Raw genomic sequence first — 19,652 nt, forward strand, 5'->3', positions numbered from 1 at the left:
CTGATGAGATGCTATCAACTGAATTAAGCTAACCTTTCAACACAAAACCCTGTATAATAATCCCTTAAAATGTGTGTTATAATCTCGGTAGAGACTGATGACTAAAATTTGAGCTTCCAGTTAAGAGCTGAAAGAGTGACATGACAAGATTTTACATTGTAAGATATCTACTTTAACAAAAGACTAAAATCACTAATAATAAAACACTCTCTGTGTAGACAACATATACTTTAAACCATAAAACAGATCGGTCCCCTTTTTAAAAAAAACACCATCCAAAATAGACTTCATAGATATACATCACACCTTCCCAATAAGTATAAGTTCAATTTTCCCAAAACCAGACCAGGGTGATTCTTAGTTCCTGAGGGTTTACTTCTGGTCTTTTGCTTTCCCCGCCTGGGAATCTTTGATCTTGAAATGAAATGAAATGAAAATCGCTTATTGTCACGAGTAGGCTTCAATGAAGTTACTGTGAAAAGCCCCTAGTCGCCACATTCCGGCGCCTGTCCAGGGAGGCTGGTATGGGAATCGAACCGTGCTGCTGGCCTGCTTTAAAAGCTAGCTATTTAGCCCAGTGAGCTAACCAGCCCCAGAACCATCTTTCACAATGAGGGTCTTCCACTAGAGATCTTTCTTCCAGCACATGCCAGGTGATCTTCCAGCCTGTTCTAACTCTTCATAAATTCTGTCTTTTCATTCCGAACGTGAGCTCCCACCTGTATTCCTGAGTGGTGAATGAAAAGCATCATGCTGTTGATAGCTGCCCTCCCCTCCCCATATCCCGACAAACCAACGTGGACTGAGTTTTCAGTGACATCTACAAAATTGTTGCCTTTCAAAGCTCACCTGCATGGCAACATGAATCACATAGGCATTGTATCCAGAAAGAGATGCTGATTTGCCACCCTTGACAGCCCAACTCTATTTCATCTTGGAAGTGAATGGGCAATTTAACGCATAACAGCTTGCAACGTGATATTCTGAACACTTTCTGGGAACTTGGAGACTCTCAGTCTATCCACTCTTAGCATCCAGCCTGCTGCCTTGTGTCCAGGTTTAAACATTCGGCACCTTCTTCCCAGACTTCAGAACAGATCTACATTTCACCTTTAAATTAAATAAAGTCCCAAAACATTACAATTATGAGGTTTACACAGTTGTGTGTGCCAAAATCAACCATTCTCCAATACTTGAAATCCTGACAAAATTCATTAAGGAAACGTGAATAACTTTATGGAATTGGTAGCAATTCAAAGTGACACTGGGTGCTATTGTGTTTTAGGGTGCATGGGAGATGCCACCCAGCAGGACTTTACAGCTGGAACAAAACTTGAATCAAGATAGTGCAAGGTAAGGAATGTAACTTTTCAAAAAATTCCTCTTTTTTTTTTAGGGATGTAAGTGTTTTCCCCCCTCCATTCTTGGTTGATACTGAAATCTGTAAAGAGCAGAAAGTGAGCTAGGCGTTTTCCCTCTTTCCTATAGTAAAATCAGAAATTTGCAAAGAGAGATGGGGAAAAAGACTACTTCCAGGTCTGGGTACAGCATATCGAACTGCTAGAATATTATACAATCCTATTTTGTTAAACCAATTATTTTAATTTTTATTCACCGTTATATTTTCCCTCTCCACCCTTGACATTCGGGAGTCTTAACATAGTACATAGAACGATACAGCGCAGTACAGGCCCTTCGGCCCACGATGTTGTACCGACATGGGAAGTCAAAAACTAAAGGCCATCTAACCTACACTATGCCATTATCATCCATATGCTTATCCAATAAACTTTTAAATGCCCTCAATGTTGGCGAGTTCACTACTGTTGCAGGTAGGGCATTCCACGGCCTCACCACTCTTTGCGTAAAAAACCTACCTCTGACCTCTGTCCTATATCTATTACCCCTCAATTTAAGGCTATGTCCCCTCGTGCTAGCCACCTCCATCTGCGGGAGAAGGCTCTCGCTGTCCACCCTATCTAACCCTCTGATCATTTTGTATGCCTCTATTAAGTCACCTCTTAACCTTCTTCTCTCTAACGAAAACAACCTCAAGTCCATCAGCCTTTCCTCATAAGATTTTCCCTCCATACCAGGCAACATCCTGATAAATCTCCTCTGCACCCGTTCCAAAGCTTCCACGTCCTTCCTATAATGAGGCGACCAGATTGCACGCAATACTCCAAATGTGGCCGTACCAGAGTTTTGTTCAGCTGCAACTTGACCTCATGGCTCCGGAACTCAATCCCTCTACTAATAAAGGCCAACACACCATAGGCCTTCTTCACAACCCTATCAACCTGGGTGGCAACTTTCAGGGATCTATGTACATGGACACCGAGATCCCTCTGCTCATCCACACTACCAAGAATTTTACCATTAGCCAAATATTCCGCATTCCTGTTATTCTTTCCAAAGTGAATCACCTCACACTTCTCTACATTAAACTCCATTTGCCACCTCTCGGCCCAGCTCTGCAGCTTATCTATGTCCCTCTGTAACCTGCAGCATCCTTCCACACTGTCTACAACTCCACCGACTTTAGTGTCGTCTGCAAATTTACTCACCCAACCTTCTGTGCCCTCCTCTAGGTCATTTATAAAAATGACAAACAGCAATGGCCCCAGAACAGATCCTTGTGGTACGCCACTCGTAACTGAACTCCATTCTGAACATTTGCCATCAACCACCACCCTCTGTCTTCTTTCAACTAGCCAATTTCTGATCCACATCTCTAAATCACCCTCAATCCCCAGCCTCCGTATTTTCTGCAATAGCCGAACGTGGGGAACCTTATCAAACGCTTTACTGAAATCCATATACACCACATCAACTGCTCTACCCTCGTCTACCTGTTCAGTCACCTTCTCAAAGAACTCGATAAGGTTTGTGAGGCATGACCTACCCTTCACAAAACCATGCTGACTATCCCTAATCATATTATTCCTATCTAGATGATTATAAATCGTATCTCTTATAATCCTCTCCAAGACTTTACCCACAACAGACGTGAGGCTCACCAGCCTATAGTTACCGGGGTTATCTCTACTCCCCTTCTTGAACAAAGGGACCACATTTGCTATCCTCCAGTCCTCTGGCACTATTCCTGTAGCCAATGATGACATAAAAATCAAAGCCAAAGGCTCAGCAATCTCTTCCCTGGCTTCCCAGAGAATCCTAGGATAAATCCCATCAGGCCCCGGGGACTTATCTATTTTCACCTTGTCCAGAATTGCCAACACTTCTTCCCTACGCACCTCAATGCCATCTATTCTAATAGCCTGGGTCTCAGCATTCTCCTCCACAACATTATCTTTTTCCTGAGTGAATACTGATGAAAAGTATTCATTTAGTATCTCGCTTATCTCCTCAGCCTCCACACACAACTTCCCACCACTGTCCTTGACTGGCCCTACTCTTGCCCTAGTCATTCTTTTATTCCTGACATACCTATAGAAAGCTTTTGGGTTTTCCTTGATCCTACCTGCCAAAGACTTCTCATGTCCCCTCCTTGCTCGTCTTAGCTCTCTCTTTAGATCCTTCCTCGCTTCCTTGTAACTATCAAGCGCCCCAACTGAAACTTCACGCCTCGTCTTCACATAGGCCTCCTTCCTCTTAACAAGAGATTCCACTTCTTTGGTAAACCACGGTTCCCTCGCTCTACCCCTTCCTCCCTGCCTGACTGGTACGTACTTATCACGAACACGCAATAGCTGTTCCTTGAACAAGCTCCACATATCCAGTGTGCCCAACCCTTGCAGCCTACTTCTCCAACCTACACATCCTAAGTCATGTCTAATGGCATCATAATTGCCCTTCTCCCAGCTATAACTCTTGCCCTGCGGGGTATACTTATCCCTTTCCATCACTAACGTAAAGGTCACCGAATTGTGGTCACTGTCTCCAAAGTGCTCACCTACCTCCAGATCTAACACCTGGCCTGGTTCATTACCCAAAACCAAATCCAATGTGGCCTCGCCTCTTGTTGGCCTGTCAACATATTGTGTCAGGAAACCCTCCTGCACACATTGTACAAAGAACGACCCATCTAATGTACTCGAGCTATATCTTTTCCAGTCAATATTTGGAAAGTTAAAGTCTCCCATAACAACTACCCTGTTACTTTCACTCTTTTCCAGAATCATCTTCGCTATCCTTTCCTCTACATCCCTAGAACTATTAGGTGGCCAATAGAAAACTCCCAACAGGGTGACCTCTCCTTTCCTGTTTCGAACCTCAGCCCATACTACCTTGGAAGAAGAGTCCCCATCTAGCATCCTTTCCGCCACCGTAATACTGTCCTTGACTAGCAGCGCCACACCTCCCCCTCTTTTGCCCCCTTCTCTGAGCTTACTAAAACACCTAAACCCCGGAACCTGCAACAACCATTCCTGTCCTTGCCCTATCCATGTCTCTGAAATGGCCACAACATCGAAGTCCCAGGTACCAACCCATGCTGCCAGTTCCCCTACCTTATTTCGTATACTCCTGGCATTGAAGTAGACACACTTCAAACCACCTACCTGAACACTGGCACCCTCCTGCGAAGTCAAATCTGTGCTCCTGACCTCTATACTCTCAATCTCCTGTACCCCAAAACTACAATCCAGGTTCACATGCCCCTGCTGAATTAGTTTAAACCCCCCCAAAGAGCACTAACAAATATCCCCCCCAGGATATTGGTGCCCCTCAGGTTCCTTGTTCGCAGGACGGTCACATTCTAATATCTACTTGAGGCGTGGAGTGAAATTTTGTCTTGCAAGGCTCATGTGAAGCACCTTGTCACATTTTCACCATGTTATGGGTGCTATGAAAATGTATGTTGTTATTAGCTAGGACGTGGGGTGACATTAACTTTCACAATGGTGTCTGATGAGTGGTAACTTTTTCAGTTTCTTTCTCCTCATTCTCTCTCTCTTTCCCCCCCCCCCCAAACCACAGAAATACCCTGCCTGTGTGAGGCTCGGCCTGTAACTGGAACGGCTGGATTTGGGTGATAGACAGACAAAGTTGACGTTGAATTGTACGGCAACAGGGAACAGGCACACAAATGCATTAGGAGCTGGAGTAGGCCTCTCGGCCCCTCAGGCTTGCTCTGCCATTCAATAAGATCAAGGCTTTTCTGATTGTAACCTCAACCGCATATTCCCATCTACCCCCTGATAACCTTTCACCCTCTTGCTTATCAAGAATCTATCTGCCTCTTGCCTTAGAAATATTCAAAGACTCTGCTTTGCGTGTGTTTTGAGGAAGGGAGTTCCAAAGACTTTCACAACCCTCCGGAGAAAAAGTTATCCTCATCTCTGTCTGAAATGGGTGATCCCTTATTTTTAAACAGTGATCCCTAGTTCTAGTTTCTTCCACAAGTGGAGACATCCTCTCCATATCCATCCTGTCAAGATTCCTCAAGATCTCTTATGTTGCAATCAAGTTGCCTTTTGCTCTTCTAAACTCTAGTGGATACAAGCGCAGCCTGTCCAACCTTTCCTCATAAAACAACCCGTCCATTCCTGGTATTAATCTAGTAAACCTTCTCTGAACTGCTTCCAATACATTTACATCCTTCCTTAAAAAAGGAGACCGTAACTACACACAGCTCCAGATGTGGTCTCACCAATGCTCTATATAAATGAAATGTCACCTCCCCCTACTCTTGTATTTAGTTACTTTCATAATAAATCATAACATTCTATTTGTTTTCCTAATTACTGGCTGCACCCGAATACTAATCTTTTCCTATTTGTGCACTCAGCCATCTAGATCCCTCTGCACCTCAGGGCTCTGCAATGTCTCATCATTTAGATAAATGTGCTTCCTTTTTATTCTTCCTCTCAAATTGGACAATTTCACGCAGGCGGTTTGTTAACTGAGGGTGGTGATGTTTCTCATACTTCCCTTTGCTATTGAGTCACTTTATTTGCCTGGATGGAGTTTATGATAGCTAGCCCCTTTAAGGGGTTCTCTGAGCGAGGAGTCATGTGGCCCACTAGTCCAATCTGGGATGTAATTTGGATTTCAGTAGGACGTGTTGGGACTTGTCATGGCTGTTGGATCCTAGAGCTGAGTATGGAAAGACCGTCTTAAGCGCTCTGTAAATAGTTGTTCATAGTTGTAATAAATAATTGTGTTTTATAAGTTAACTGCTGGAGCTAATTCTTGAAGTTATTAGATTGCGGCAATGTAGAGACCAGCGACTCGGATTGCAAAGTGTTGCAGGGCAAGCCCAGCCTGCAGGGAAGAGAACAGTCAAGATGCCTCTTTTTTTTAAAACCAGAGCCGTTGGCTCCTGCTACAGACGATTGGTATAGTATGTGGAACACATAAAAAGCATTCAACCTGTGCGATTCACAGAATGGGCAACACCCATTGTGTCAGTAGTGAAATCGGATAGAACCATTCGCATCTGCCGGGAATACAAGCCGCTGCTGAACCAGGCTGCGAAGCTGGGCAAGTACCCCTTTCCAAAATCAAAGATCTATCTGCGAAACTGGCTGGAGGTCAAACGTTCACTAAGTTAGACATTGGTGACCAGGATGGGATCGTCCTCTGGTGCTTGAGTGGTGGTCCCTAGCCCAGGGAGAAAAATATTAATGGAAGAGTTACATAGTGACCATCCAGGTGTATCTAAAATGAAGATGCTAGCAAGAAACTACGTGTAGTAGCCTGGCATCGGCACTGCAAATGAAAAGAGTGGTAAGGCAGAAGAATGGGGATGATAAACCTATCAGCCATGATTGAATGGCAGAGCAGACTCGATGGGCTGAATGGGCTAATTCTGCTCCTCTGTCTTATGGTCCATGTTGACTATGTGAGCCTGTTTATGGGCACGATGTTTTTGTTCGTGGACACCCATTTAAAGTGGATGGAGGTGTTTGAGATGAGACCAAAATTGATTATGCCACAGTTGAGAGGCTGTGCCAGTGATTCACAATCTACAGGGTACCAGAGGTCTTCTTTCAGACAATGGAACGGCTTTTACCAGTGCTGAGTTTCAGAAGTTTATGACTTTTAATGGAATAACACCTACCAGAATTGCACCGTTCCATCCTTCACCAGTGAACTGGCTGAGAAGGCAGAGCAGACTTTCAAGGCTGGCTTGAAGAAGCAACCACCCTGTAACTTTAAACACTAACATCATATAAGGTCAACCAGAATACAACTACTGGAGTCTCTCCAGCTGAGCTGCTGATGGGTCATCGACTGAGGATCATGATAAGCCTGGTGTTCCAAATATATTGGTGAGGATGGCGACAAGTCAGAGGAACCAGAAGAGGAACTACAAAAGTGCAAGAGCATTCAAGATAGAGGATCCAATGCTTGTGAAGAGTTTCGGTCACAAACCAAATTGGGTTCCAGGAGTTGGTGTGACCAGAAAAGAGCCAGTGTCCGATTTGGTTAAGGTAAAGGACAAGATTTTAAAGAAGCACATGGACCACTTGTGTGGGTGAAAGCCACCCGAAGAGCCAGTGTTACGACCTGATCCAATAGTGCCAGCAGGAAGCATTGTGGGTTGTCCAAGGAATGAACTGTCAGATCTGCTAGTAACAGACCAGAGTGCTATCCCCCCAGGAAACTGTAAATTCTATGATTGTATGAAACATTGGAAGGTGAGGCATCGGTACAAGGAAAGAGTCCGTGTGAAATAAGGCCAACTGTAACAACCGTAACAAAAAACCTCGGTCCCTTAAGCTACGTCGCTCTACAAGTAAGAAGTCATCACCAGACAGGCTGAGTTATTGATTGATTCATGTAAAAATGTTCATTTTCATTACTAGAATCATAGAATCATAGAATTTACAGTGCAGAAGGAGGCCATTCAGCCCATCGAGTCTGCACCGGCTCTTGGAAAGAGCACCCTACCCAAGGTCAACAACTCCACCCTATCCCCATAACCCAGTAACCCCACCCAACACTAAGGGCAATTTTGGACACTAAGGGCAATTTATCATGGCCAATCCACCTAACCTGCACATCTTTGGACTGTGGGTGGAAACCGGAGCACCCGGAGGAAACCCACGCACACACTGGGAGGATGTGCAGACTCCGCACAGACAGTGACCCAAGCCGGAATCGAACCTGGGACCCTGGAGCTGTGAAGCGATTGTGCTATCCACAATGCTGCCGTGCTGCCCAATTGCACTGTTTTGGCAATTGTGCAATTTAATTATTCCCATGTGTAAAAAGAGGAATGTAGTAGCTAGATCCTTTAAGGGATGTTTGCTGAGGGAGGAGTCATGTGACCTAATCTAAACCGGGACGCAGTTGGGAAGATTACTGGACCATGTTGGGACTTGTCTTGCTGTTGGACCCTAGGGCTGAGTGTGGAAGGACCATTTTAAGTACTCAGTGAATAGTTGTAATACGTGTTTTATAATTTAACTGGTAGAGCCAATTCTTGAAGTTGCGACAGAGTTGATTCAACAGGTGTGAGTTCAAGATCGGAAACTGTGGGCTGCATATATCAAGGCAAGGTCAATACAGGATAAGCAATAACAAAAGTCATGTTTTGGAGGCAACCAAGGAATGCACTTTGAGTAACCTCTCTTTCAGTGCCTAAATTTACACGCACTTTCACTTTCAGAGACGAGGTGAGAGAGCTTGATGGAGTAAATGAAGAAAAACTATACCTCTTGTTACAGACACCTGGTCAGCTCTCAGTAGTGGCTTTGATACTGGACCAGAACCATAACGTTTTTAAGTTTTAACATGGTGCAGAAAGATCAATTCATTCCATGAGTGATAATATAAGAAATAGGGCTTAGTTATTTTATAAATAAACTTTATTGAAACAATATTTAAACTTTTAAACTTCAACCCTAACAATAACAGATTACATGTAGTTTCTTAACCTTAACCACACAAGTTCCAATTAAACAGCAATTCAAAGGAATATGCAGCTCTCATACCACTTACAGGCAGGCATGGGTCATACTTGCATTCACAAAGCAATTTTTCTTCTGTTAGTGAAGTTACTTCAGAACCCTTTTCGAAAGCCTGTCTCTGGATCAGCTTTCCATGACCTCCCTGTGATTTATCAAATCCTTCTCCTCTACCTGTTCACACCGTATTCTTCCTTTCTCTCTCTCTCGCTCTGAGCTCCACCCAGCCTCTCAGACAAAGGTTCTCTCCTGGGGTGTACAGACTTGAACCCACATTCGTTATCTTGTCTGTCTGATTTCCCACTCCCGTTTATACAGAAGAAGAGCCATGCTATTGATATGCAACTAACCTCCCATCTACGGACAAAAGAGGCCATCAGACTCTGTAATAGGCGAATGGCTGGTCAAACACCAACTTAACGATTTTAAGTCTGAATGGGACAATGTGACTCAGGCCAAGTGTGGACATATCCCTCTGACACCTTGCTAGCAGTTTTTCCCTCAGTCTGTTAACCCTTAAATGGCCTACTACATTTTCGATCCCATTTCTGGACCCAAGTTCCTAATATATCCCTCTGGTAACACTCTCACTAGTGGGCCAATAACCACAGGATATAGATTTTAAACAGAAAGTGCTGGAAAAATTAAGCAGGTGAAGCATTTGTGGGGAGAGAAACAGAGTTGATGGGTGGGATTTCCCATCCTGCCCCCACGCAATGTGTCTTGCGGAGGCTGCCTGCCATTGATCAGTGGCAGGACCAGCACCCTCTGCCACCAGACAATTCTCAGTGGGGGGTCGCCATCAGCAGAACTGAAAGGCCCTGGAAGGCCCAATGCTAACCACTATGCCACCATGCTGCCCCTTCGAAGCCTTCTGAAAATCCAAATACTGCACATCCACTGGTTCTCCCGTATCCCTGCTAGTAACCTCCTCAAAACAATTGGGCAACATGTTTGTCAAACCCGATTTCCCTTTCATGAATCCATGTTGACTCTCTCAACTATTTAGTGCCCAGTTATCACTTCCTTTAGAACCAATTCTAGCGTTTTTCCTACTCCCTGGGAATATGATGTATTGGTATTACTGAGACTTGGTTGAGGGAGGGGCAAGACTGGCAACTAAATATCCCAGGGTATAGATGCTTCAGATGCTTGGGGAAAGGCCAACTATAACAAAATTCGGCAGGAGCTAGGGAATGTGGATTGGGAGCAGCTGTTTAAGGGTAAATCCACATTTGAAATGTGGGAGTCTTTTAAGGAAAGGTTGATTAGAGTGCAGGACAGACGTGTTCCTGTGAAAATGAGAGATAGAAATGGCAAGATTAGGGAACCATGGATGACGGGTGGAATTGTGACACTAGCTAAGATGAAAAAGGAAGCATACATAAGATCGAGGCGACTCAAAACTGATGAAGCTTTGGAGGAATATCGGGAAAGTAGGACAAATCTCAAATGCACAATAAAGAGGGCTAAAAGGGGTCATGAATTATCTTTGGCTAACAGGGTTAAGAAAAATCCCAAAGCCTTTTATTCGTATATAAGGAGCAAGAGGGTAACTAGAGAAAGGATTGGCCCACTCAAAGACAAAAGAGGGAATTTATGCGTGGAGTCAGAGGAAATGAGTGAGCTTCTTAATGAGTACTTTGCATCAGTATTCACCAAGGAGAGGGACATGATGGATGTTGAGGCTAGGGATGCATGTTTAAATACTCTAGGTCTTGTCGGCATAAGGAAGGGGGAGGTTTTGGGTATTCTAAAAGGCATTAAGGTGGACAAGTCCCCAGGACCGGATGGTATCTATCCCAGGTTACTGAGGGAAGCGAGGGACGAAGTAGCTGGGGCCTTAACTGATATCTTTGCAGCATCCTTGAGCACGGGTGAGGTCCCGGAGGACTGGAGAATTGCTAATGTTTTCCCTTTGTTTAAGAAGGGTAGCAGGGAAAATCCAGGGAATTATAGACCTGTGAGCTTGACGTCAGTGGTAGGCAAACTGTTGGAGAAGATACTGAGGGATAGGATCTATTCACATTTGGACGAAAATAGACTTATCAGTGATAGGCAGCAAGGTTTTGTGCAGGGAAGGTCATGTCTTACAAACCTAATAGAATTCTTTGAGGAAGTGACAAAGTTAATTGATGAGAGAAGGGCTGTCGATGTCATATACATGGACTTCAGTAAAGCATTTGATAAAGTTTCCCATGGCAGGTTGATGGAAAAAGTGAAGTCGTATGGGGTTCAGGGTGTACTAGCTAGATGGATAAAGAACTGGCTGGGCAACAGGAGACAGAGAGTAGTGGTGGAAGGGAGTGTCTCAAAATGGAGAAAGGTGACTAGTGGTGTTCCACAGGGATCCATGCTCAGACCACTGTTGCTTGTGATATACATAAATGATCTGGACGAAGGTACAAGTGGTCTGATGAGCAAGTTTGCAGATGATACTAAGATTGGTGGAGTTGCAGATAGTGAAGCGGACTGTCAGAGAATACAGCAAAATATAGATAGTTTGGAGAGTTGGGCAGAGAAATGGCAGATGGAGTTCAATCCAGGCAAATGCGAGGTGATGCATTTTGGAAGATCTAATTCAAGAGCGGACTATACGGTCAATGGAAGAGTCCTGGTGAAAATTGATGTACAGAGAGATCTGGGAGTTGAGGTCCATTGTACCCTGAAGGTGGCAACGCAGGTTGATAGAGTGGTCAAGAAGGCATACAGCATGCTTGCCTTCATCGGACGGGGTATTGAGTACAAGAGTCGGCAGGTCATGTTACAGTTGTATCGGACTTTGGTTAGGCCACATTTGGAATAATGCGTGCAGTTCTGGTCGCCACATTACCAGAAGGATGTGGATGCTTTAGAGAGGGTGCAGAGGAGGTTCACCAGGATGTTGCCTGGTATGGAGGGTGCTAGCTATGAAGAATGGTTGAGTAGATTAGGATTGTTTTCATTGGAAAGGCGGAGGTTGAGGGGAGACCTGATTGAGGTCTACAAAATTATGAGAGGTATGGACAGGGTGGATAGCAACAAGCTTTTTCCAAGAGTGGGGGTGTCAATTACAAGGGGTCACGATTTCAAGGTGAGAGGGGGAAAGTTTGTTAAGGGAGATGTGTGTGGAAAGTTTTTTTACACAGAGGGTGGTGGGTGCCTGGAATGCTTTGCCAGCGGAGGTGGTAGAGGTGGGCACGATAGCATCATTTAAGATGCATCTGGACAGATCTATGAACGGGCGGCAACAGAGGGAAGTAGATCCTTGGAAAATAGGCAACAGGTTTAGATAAAGGATCTGGATCGGCGCAGGCTGGGAGGGCCGAAGGGCCTGTTCCTGTGCTGTAATTTTCTTTGTTCTTGTTCTTGGTACTGATGTCAAGCTAACGTGCCTGTAGTTCAGTTTTCTCTCTCCCTCCTTTCTTAAGTAGTGCGGTCACATTGGTACCTTCCGATCTGCAGGCACCATTCCAGAAGATTAGCACCATCGCAACCACTACCTCTACATCCCCCCCCCCCCCCCCCCCCCAAACCACCTTTCAACACTCTGGGAAGTAGGCCAACATCAGGTCCAGGGGCTTTATCAACTTTTACTGCTACTTCCCAGCAATACCCAGTCAATAGAGATTGAGGATTGGAATTGGGATGCTTCTGACTGGTACATTAGCCAAGAGAGCCAGGATAAATGCTGCTTTAGTTGAATTATTTTGTCGAGTCCTGAAGTATTTCTGTGGTTTCAACTTTTCTAGGGCAATCAATGAAAGTGTAATAGCCAGTTCCCACAACCATCACTCCATGGACAGGCACTCAAGCTACAACGCTCAGTTGCAAATTGCCATGGAGCTTTCTGCCAAAGAACTCGAGGAGCAAGAGGAAAAACGGAGAGAAGAAGAGGCTATGCTAAAGCAAATATTGGAGCTTTCTCTGCAAGAGAAATGAAGGCTCCTCATGGCCAACTGAAACGGGTGCACAGCACTTTATTAATCTGTTACAACCGTGAAATTAATCTGACTTTTCTTAAAAAGTATATATTTTTTCCATCTGTTTGTCATCTGACTGAACAGTCCACATTTGGCCAGCAGATTGTGTTGACAGTTCTTTCCTCCCCTGATCCAATTTGCTGAAGGGAATATAACATTCAGCTCCCGTGGGAAATAGCCTCCCGTCCCCAAGCCTAACACGCAAAGTTATCTTGGAAGCCAAAATATCATTTTTTTTTGGTTCCCAAACAGAAATGCATTGCATTCAGCCTTATGGTCTGGAGGTTTTGTTGTTGATCAAACTGGAAAGTTCTGCAAAAGACATTGTACGATTAGAAATAGCCAGATTCCTCCTGCACTGAAATAAACTTCCCAACCAGCAAACAGACAATATACACAACTTTCAACAAAATATATATTGATATTTGCATATGCAAACACTTTTTTACTTATTCCTAATTTCATAGAGGCTGCATTAAACTTGAACGCTGCACCGAGAATAATGCTGACAGAGCCACATTTATTGCCCGACGGTAATTGCCCGACAAGATAGTGATTGCAGACTATTTGAACGTGGGGGAGGGCCCCATTACCATGTGCTGATGCAATCTTTGCACATGCACACTTCCCAACAGTGGTTGCTGGAAAGTGATAGGGAGCAGGAAGCTTGACGTTATTCCACCCCTAAGTTGCAGCTGAGTTAAGCTAGCAATACCTACTCAGATCAGCTCGAGGACCTTTGACATCCGGTACCAGCAAAATACTCTAACCGGCTCAAAAGAAACCCAACGGGGGGGGGGGGGGGGGGGGGGGGGGTTTAGTTTGAGTCATCACTTGAGCTTTGTTTGCAGACTATAACAGATTAATGTAGCATTTGAGCTTGACCGGTTCTAGTTTTTGCAGAGGTCAATGCCCCACACTCCTATCTTCCTAAGTAGCTCTGATTGTGGTGCAGTGTGAAATTATTTTTCTCTCCATTCAAAGAGGAGGGGAAAATGAAACCTATCCTAATCATTTCATATATCATAAATTCAGACAAATGTTTAACTTATACTTTGAAATGAAACTGTATCTAGCTCTCATAAGTGTGCTTTTACCTTTTCTCTGAATTATGTAATAATTATATTAGTTTTTAAAAAAAACTACCTTTGTTCAGTGAGTTTCTTTCGACGCATCTTCTTTAAGCTTAAAAACAAGGTTATTTTGCCAAACCTTACTTCTTAGGACCATACGTGATCTGCCTGGTCAAAGCCTCAACCCAGCTGAAACTTTCTGATTCTGAGGTAAAAGTTCCACATAAGTAGTTACTGATTCCCAAAGGCAATCAGATGAAAACCCAGAAAAATCAACAAGACTGTGTTTATTGTTCATCTGCAGTTCCTTGAAGGTGGTGGAACCACTGCAGTGCTTGCGGTGCTGGTATTCCCACCGTTGATGTGAGGTGGGAAATTCCCGGATTCTGACCCAGTGACATTGAAGGAATGCTGATTTGTGTCCAAGTGAGGCTGACGTGTGACTTGAGGTGCTGCATAGTGTTCCCGCTGAACGTGTTCGGTCGGCGAGCCAATCTAGGGGGGATGCCATTTAAGGTGGCCAGAGACAGGTTTAGGTACTTGGGGATTCGGGTAGCGAGGGAAGGGGCGATGCTACACAAATGGAATTTAACAAAACTGGATGAGGTGAGGGAGGATCTGAAGAGGTGCAATTGACTTTGGCAGGGAGGGTCCAAGTGGTGAAGATGGTCATTCTGCCGAGGTTCCTGTTCATATTCTGGACACTCTTGATCTTTGTACCGAAGGCCTTTTTTTCGAAAACTGGATATTATTTCAGACTTTGTATGGGCAGGCAAGGTTATGAGGACCCTGTCACAGAGGCAGAAGGGAGGGTTAGCGTTGCCAAATCTGCTACATTATTACTGGCCAGCGAAGGTGAGGCGGTGGTGGGAAGTAGAAGGGGTAGATTGGGTTAGGATGGAGGAAAATCCTGGAGTGGGTCCAGCTCGAGGGTTATGGTGACAGTAGCATTGCCAATGGCGTCAAAGAAACACTCAGAGAGCCCTGTAGTACAGTCCACGGTGAAGGTCTGGAACCAGCTGAGGAGACACCTTAGGATTAGAGGGGATGTTGGTGTTGACGCTGTTGTGTGAAATACACTGTTTTGAGCTGGGGGGGGGGGGGAATAGATGGAATGTTAGGAAGTGGGGCTGGTTAAGATGTTGCCTTTTTACCCTTTATGTGAACCACAAGCTGATTCTTGTATTGACTAAATGACCACACAACCAGTACGTTAGCTCAAAAACAGTTTATTAATAACACAAGACTTGTATCTCTATGCAATAATACATGCAGCTCCGTACTAAACTACACCTAACAATTAAGATGACCTTGACTTAACTTCGAGTAACGGGCACTGTGCGAGATAAGGCCTTTATCCGGGTCCACGTGGTCAGTTGGAAGTTGTTGGGTTCGTCTCAGCTGGGCTTGTCCTTCAGGAAATGGTCGCAGGTCCTTGAACTCAGTTGTTCTGCTCCGTTGGTCGCGCACAGGCCAGTCCCAAAAGAGAACGATCTCTAGTGCGCAGGGCTTTTTATCCATCGTCTCTTTCGCGCCCTTTTGGGCGGTCCTTACTCCAGGTCCAATGGATCAATAGGATTTTCGATCACCCTCATCGATCTTAGCCAATTAGGGGACGGATAACTCGATGGCTGGGTGGGTCCTAGCTATTATTGTCCGAGGCACATAGGCCGTTCCAAATAAAGTGGGTGGCGCCAGTTAGTCTGCTATCGTTGATGGTCCTTAACGCAAATGCTATTGTCCTGGGGAAAATGGTAATTGATTCTCAATGGGTGCAAGTTTCAGCCAAGTCTGGTTTCTTTGCACAATACACAGAGGCTGTGTACCTGTGTCTCTAATTGACCACCATTCCCATGCTCCTTTGCAGGTGGCCATTTTACATGGCTACAAAGGTGAGGGATCTGTACCTGGGTTTGCCAGTATAGAGGAACTGAAAGAGAGGGTAGAGCTCGTGAGAGGAAATGAGTTTAGGTACCAGCAGGTAAGGAACTTCACACGGAATGTTTGCAAAACGTTCCCCGGGTTGCCGAGGTACAACCTGTTAAGAGTCACTGCTGTTTCCAGATGTGGAAGGGGAGGGCAGGATCGGAGACATATTCAGGTGGCTGGGAGAGCAAGGAGGTGAGCAGGTGATTAAAATTAAGGAGGGGGAGCTGGGAGGAGAGATAAAGAACAAAGAAAAGTACAGGAACAGGCCCTTTGGCCCTCCAAGCCTCCTCCAGCAGCGAGTTCCAGGCACCCACTACCCTCTGTGTAAAATACTTGCCTTGTACATCTCCTCTAAACCTTGTCCCTCGCACCTTAAACCTATGACCCCTCTACCCTGGGAAAAAGTTTGATTATCCACTCTGTCTATGCCTCTCATAATTTGGTAGACCTCTATCAGGTTGTTTCTCAACCTCTGTCATTCCAGTGAGAACAAACCGAGTTTATTGAACCTCTCATCATAACTAATGCCCTCCATACCAGGCAACATCCTGGTAAATCTCTTCTGCACCCTCTCTAAAGCCTCCACATCCTTCTGGTAGTGTGGCGACCAGAATTGAACACTATACTCCAAGTGTGGCCTAACTAAGGTTCTATACAGCTGCAACATGACTTGCCAATTTTTATACTCAATTCCCCAGACAATGAAGGCAAGCATGCCGTATGCCTTCTTGACTACCTTCTCCACCGGTGTTGCCCCTTTCAGTGACCTGTGGACCTGTACACCTAGATCTCTCTGACTGCCAATACTCTTGAGGGTTCTCCCATTCACTGTATATTCTCTACCTGTATTAGGCCTTCCAAAATGCATTACCTCACATTTGTATGGATTAAACTCCATCTGCCATCTCTCCGCCCAAGTCTCCAAATGATCTAAATCCTGCTGTATCCTCTGACAGTCCTCATCGCTATCCGCAATTCCACCAAAATTTGTGTTGTCCGCAAACTTACTAATCAGACCAGTTACATTTTCCTCCAAATCATTTATATATACTACGAACAGCAACGGTCCCAGCACTGATAACTGTGGAACACCACTAGTCACAGCTCTCCAATCAGAAAAGCACCCTTCCATTGCTACTCTCTGCCTTCTATGACCTAGCCAGTTCTGTATCCATTTTCACAGCTCACTTCTGATCCCGTGTGACTTCATCTTTTGTACCAGTCTGCCATGAGGGACCTTGTCAAAGGCCTTACTGAAGTCCATATAGACAACATCCACTGCCCTACCTGCATCAATCATCTTTGTGACCTCTTCGAAAAACTCTATCAAGTTAGTGAGACACAATCTCCCCTTCACAAAACCGTGCTGCCTCTTGCTAATACGTCCACTTGCTTCCAAATGGGACTAGATCCTGTCTCGACGAATTCTCTCCAGTAATTTCCCTACCACTGACGTAAGGCTCACCGGCCTGTAGTTCCCTGGATTATCCTTGCTACCCATAAACAAAGGAACAACATTGGCTATTCTCCAGTCCACCGGGACATCACCTGAAGACAGTGAGGATCCAAAGATTTCTGTCAAGGGCTCAGCAATTTCCTCTCTTGCCTCCTTCAGTATTCTGGGGTAGATCCCATCAGGCCCTGGGGACTTATCCACCTTAATATTTTTCAAGATGCCCAACACCTCACCTTTTTGCATCTCAATGTGACCCAGGCTAACTACACACCCTTCTCCAGACTCAATACTCAATTCCTTCTCTTTGGTGAATACTGATGCAAAGTATTAATTTAGTACTTTGTCCATTTCCTCTGGCTCCACACATTGATTCCCTCCCCTGTCCTTCAGTGGGCCAACCCTTTCCCTGGCTACCCGCTTGCTTTTTATGTACGTATAAAAGCCGTGGGATTTTCCTTTACACTATTTGCCAATGACTTTTTGTGACCTCCTTTAGCTCTCCTTACTCCTTGCTTAAGTTCCTTCCTAATTTCCTTATATTCCACACAGGCTTTGTCTGTTCCCAGCCTTCTAGCCCTGATAAATGCCTACTTTTTCTTTTTGAAAATGAAAATCGCTTATTGTCACGAGTAGGCTTCAATGAAGTTACTGTGAAAAGCCCCTAGTCACCACATTCCAGCGCCTGTCCGGGGAGGCTGGTACGGGAATCGAACCGTGCTGCTGGCCTGCTTGGTCTGCTTTAAAAGCCAGCGATTTAGCCTGGTGAGCTAAACCAGCCCCATTCTTTTTTGATGAGGCCTACAATATATCTCATTATTCAAGGTTCCTGAAATTTGCCATATTTATCCTTCTTCCTCACAGGAACATGCCGGTCCGGAATTCCTTTCAACTGACATTTGAAAGCCTCCCACATATCAGATGTTGATTTACCCTCAAACATCCGCCCCCAATCTAGGTTCTTCAGTTCCCGTCTAATATTGTTATAATTAGCCTTCCCCCAAAGAAGCACATTCACCTTAGGACCACACTTATCATTGTCCACCAGCACTTTAAAACTTACTGAATTGTGGTCACTGTTCCCGAAATGCTCCCCTACTAAAACTTCTACCACCTGGCCGGGCTCATTCCCCAATATCAGGTCCAGTACAGCCCCTACCCCAGTTGGACTATCTACATATTGTTCTAAGAAGCCCTCCTGGATGCTCCTTACAAATTCTGCCCCGAGCACTAAGTGAGTCCCAGTCAATATTGGGGAAGTTAAAGTCTCCCATCACAACAACCCTGTTGCTTTTACTCCTTTCCAAAATCTGTCTACCTATCTGCTCCTCTATCTCCCGCTGGCTGTTGGGAGGCCTGTAGCAAACCCCCAACATCGTGACTGCACCCTTCGTATTCCTGATATCTACCCATATAGCCTCGCTGCCCTCTGAGGTGTCGTCCCGCAGAACCGCTGTGATATTCTCCCTGACCAGTAGCGCAACTTCTCCACCCTGTCCTCCTTATACAGATCACACCTGCCCCGGAAGAGCTCCCAGTGGTCCAGCTAATGGAAATCCTCCCTTCTACATCAGCTGTTTAGCCACGTGTTTAGCTTTTTTAAAAAATTATTTTTTATTCTCCTTTTTCATATTTTCTCCCATATTAACACCCACCAACAACAAACAATAATCTGTAACAAATATGTCAATCCCCATATCAATAACAACGATCCTATCCTCCCACCAAATCCCAAACATTAGCCCGCATGGTCACATAAACAAATGGCAAAAAGGAATCAGAAATCACCCATAGTCATAATATACACACCGCCCCCCCCCCCTCCCCGCCCCCCACTAATGTTTGATGTTATCCAGTTTTTGAAAGTGCATAATAAATAATGCCCATGAATTGTAGAACCCCTTCATCCTCCCCCTCAGTTCAAACTTAACCTTTTCATGAGTCAAGAATTCCAACAGGTCCCCCCACCATGCCAGGGCACAGGGTGGAGAGGTTGCTCTCCAACCCATCAGGATCCGCCATTGGGCAATCAATAAGGCGAAGGCTACAACATCTGCCTCCGCAGCCGTTTCCAACCCTGGCTGGTCCGACACCCCGAATATGGCCACCCGGGGGCCTGGGACAATTTCACGTGCACCACTTTAGAAATTACCCTAAAAACTTCCTTCCAGCAATCTCTAGTTTTGGACAGGCCCAAAACATATGAACGTGATTAGCACCCCCCCCCCCCCCCCCCCTCACCCTTGCCCCCGCAACGTCCACACACTCTTCTACTCCTTCAAAGAATCGGCTCATCCTCGCCCTCGTGAGGAGTGCTCTGTATACCACCTTCAGCTGTATCAGCCCCAACCTCACG

The 19,652-nt window shown here is 45.1% G+C and overlaps 1 protein-coding gene across 2 annotated transcripts in view; it reads left to right on the top strand.

Annotated features, from left to right (window-relative positions):
- The window catches only part of ankrd13a (ankyrin repeat domain 13A), a 71,999-nt gene that overhangs the window by 40,817 nt on the left and 11,530 nt on the right, over window positions 1–19,652 (top strand). Inside the window, exons 14-15 of one of the 2 annotated variants that reach the window (XM_038818398.1) lie at window positions 1,286–1,353; window positions 12,611–13,983. In XM_038818398.1, coding sequence (XP_038674326.1) covers window positions 1,286–1,353; window positions 12,611–12,800 — 258 coding nt within the window. In that variant the 3' untranslated portion in view covers window positions 12,801–13,983. Of the gene's footprint in view, window positions 1–1,285; window positions 1,354–12,610; window positions 13,984–19,652 lie in introns of those variants that run through there. The other variant, XM_038818490.1, reaches the window with a different exon arrangement.

This window comes from Scyliorhinus canicula, chromosome 1 (genome assembly GCF_902713615.1).
Source record: "Scyliorhinus canicula chromosome 1, sScyCan1.1, whole genome shotgun sequence".
Taxonomy (NCBI): Eukaryota; Metazoa; Chordata; class Chondrichthyes; order Carcharhiniformes; family Scyliorhinidae; genus Scyliorhinus; species Scyliorhinus canicula.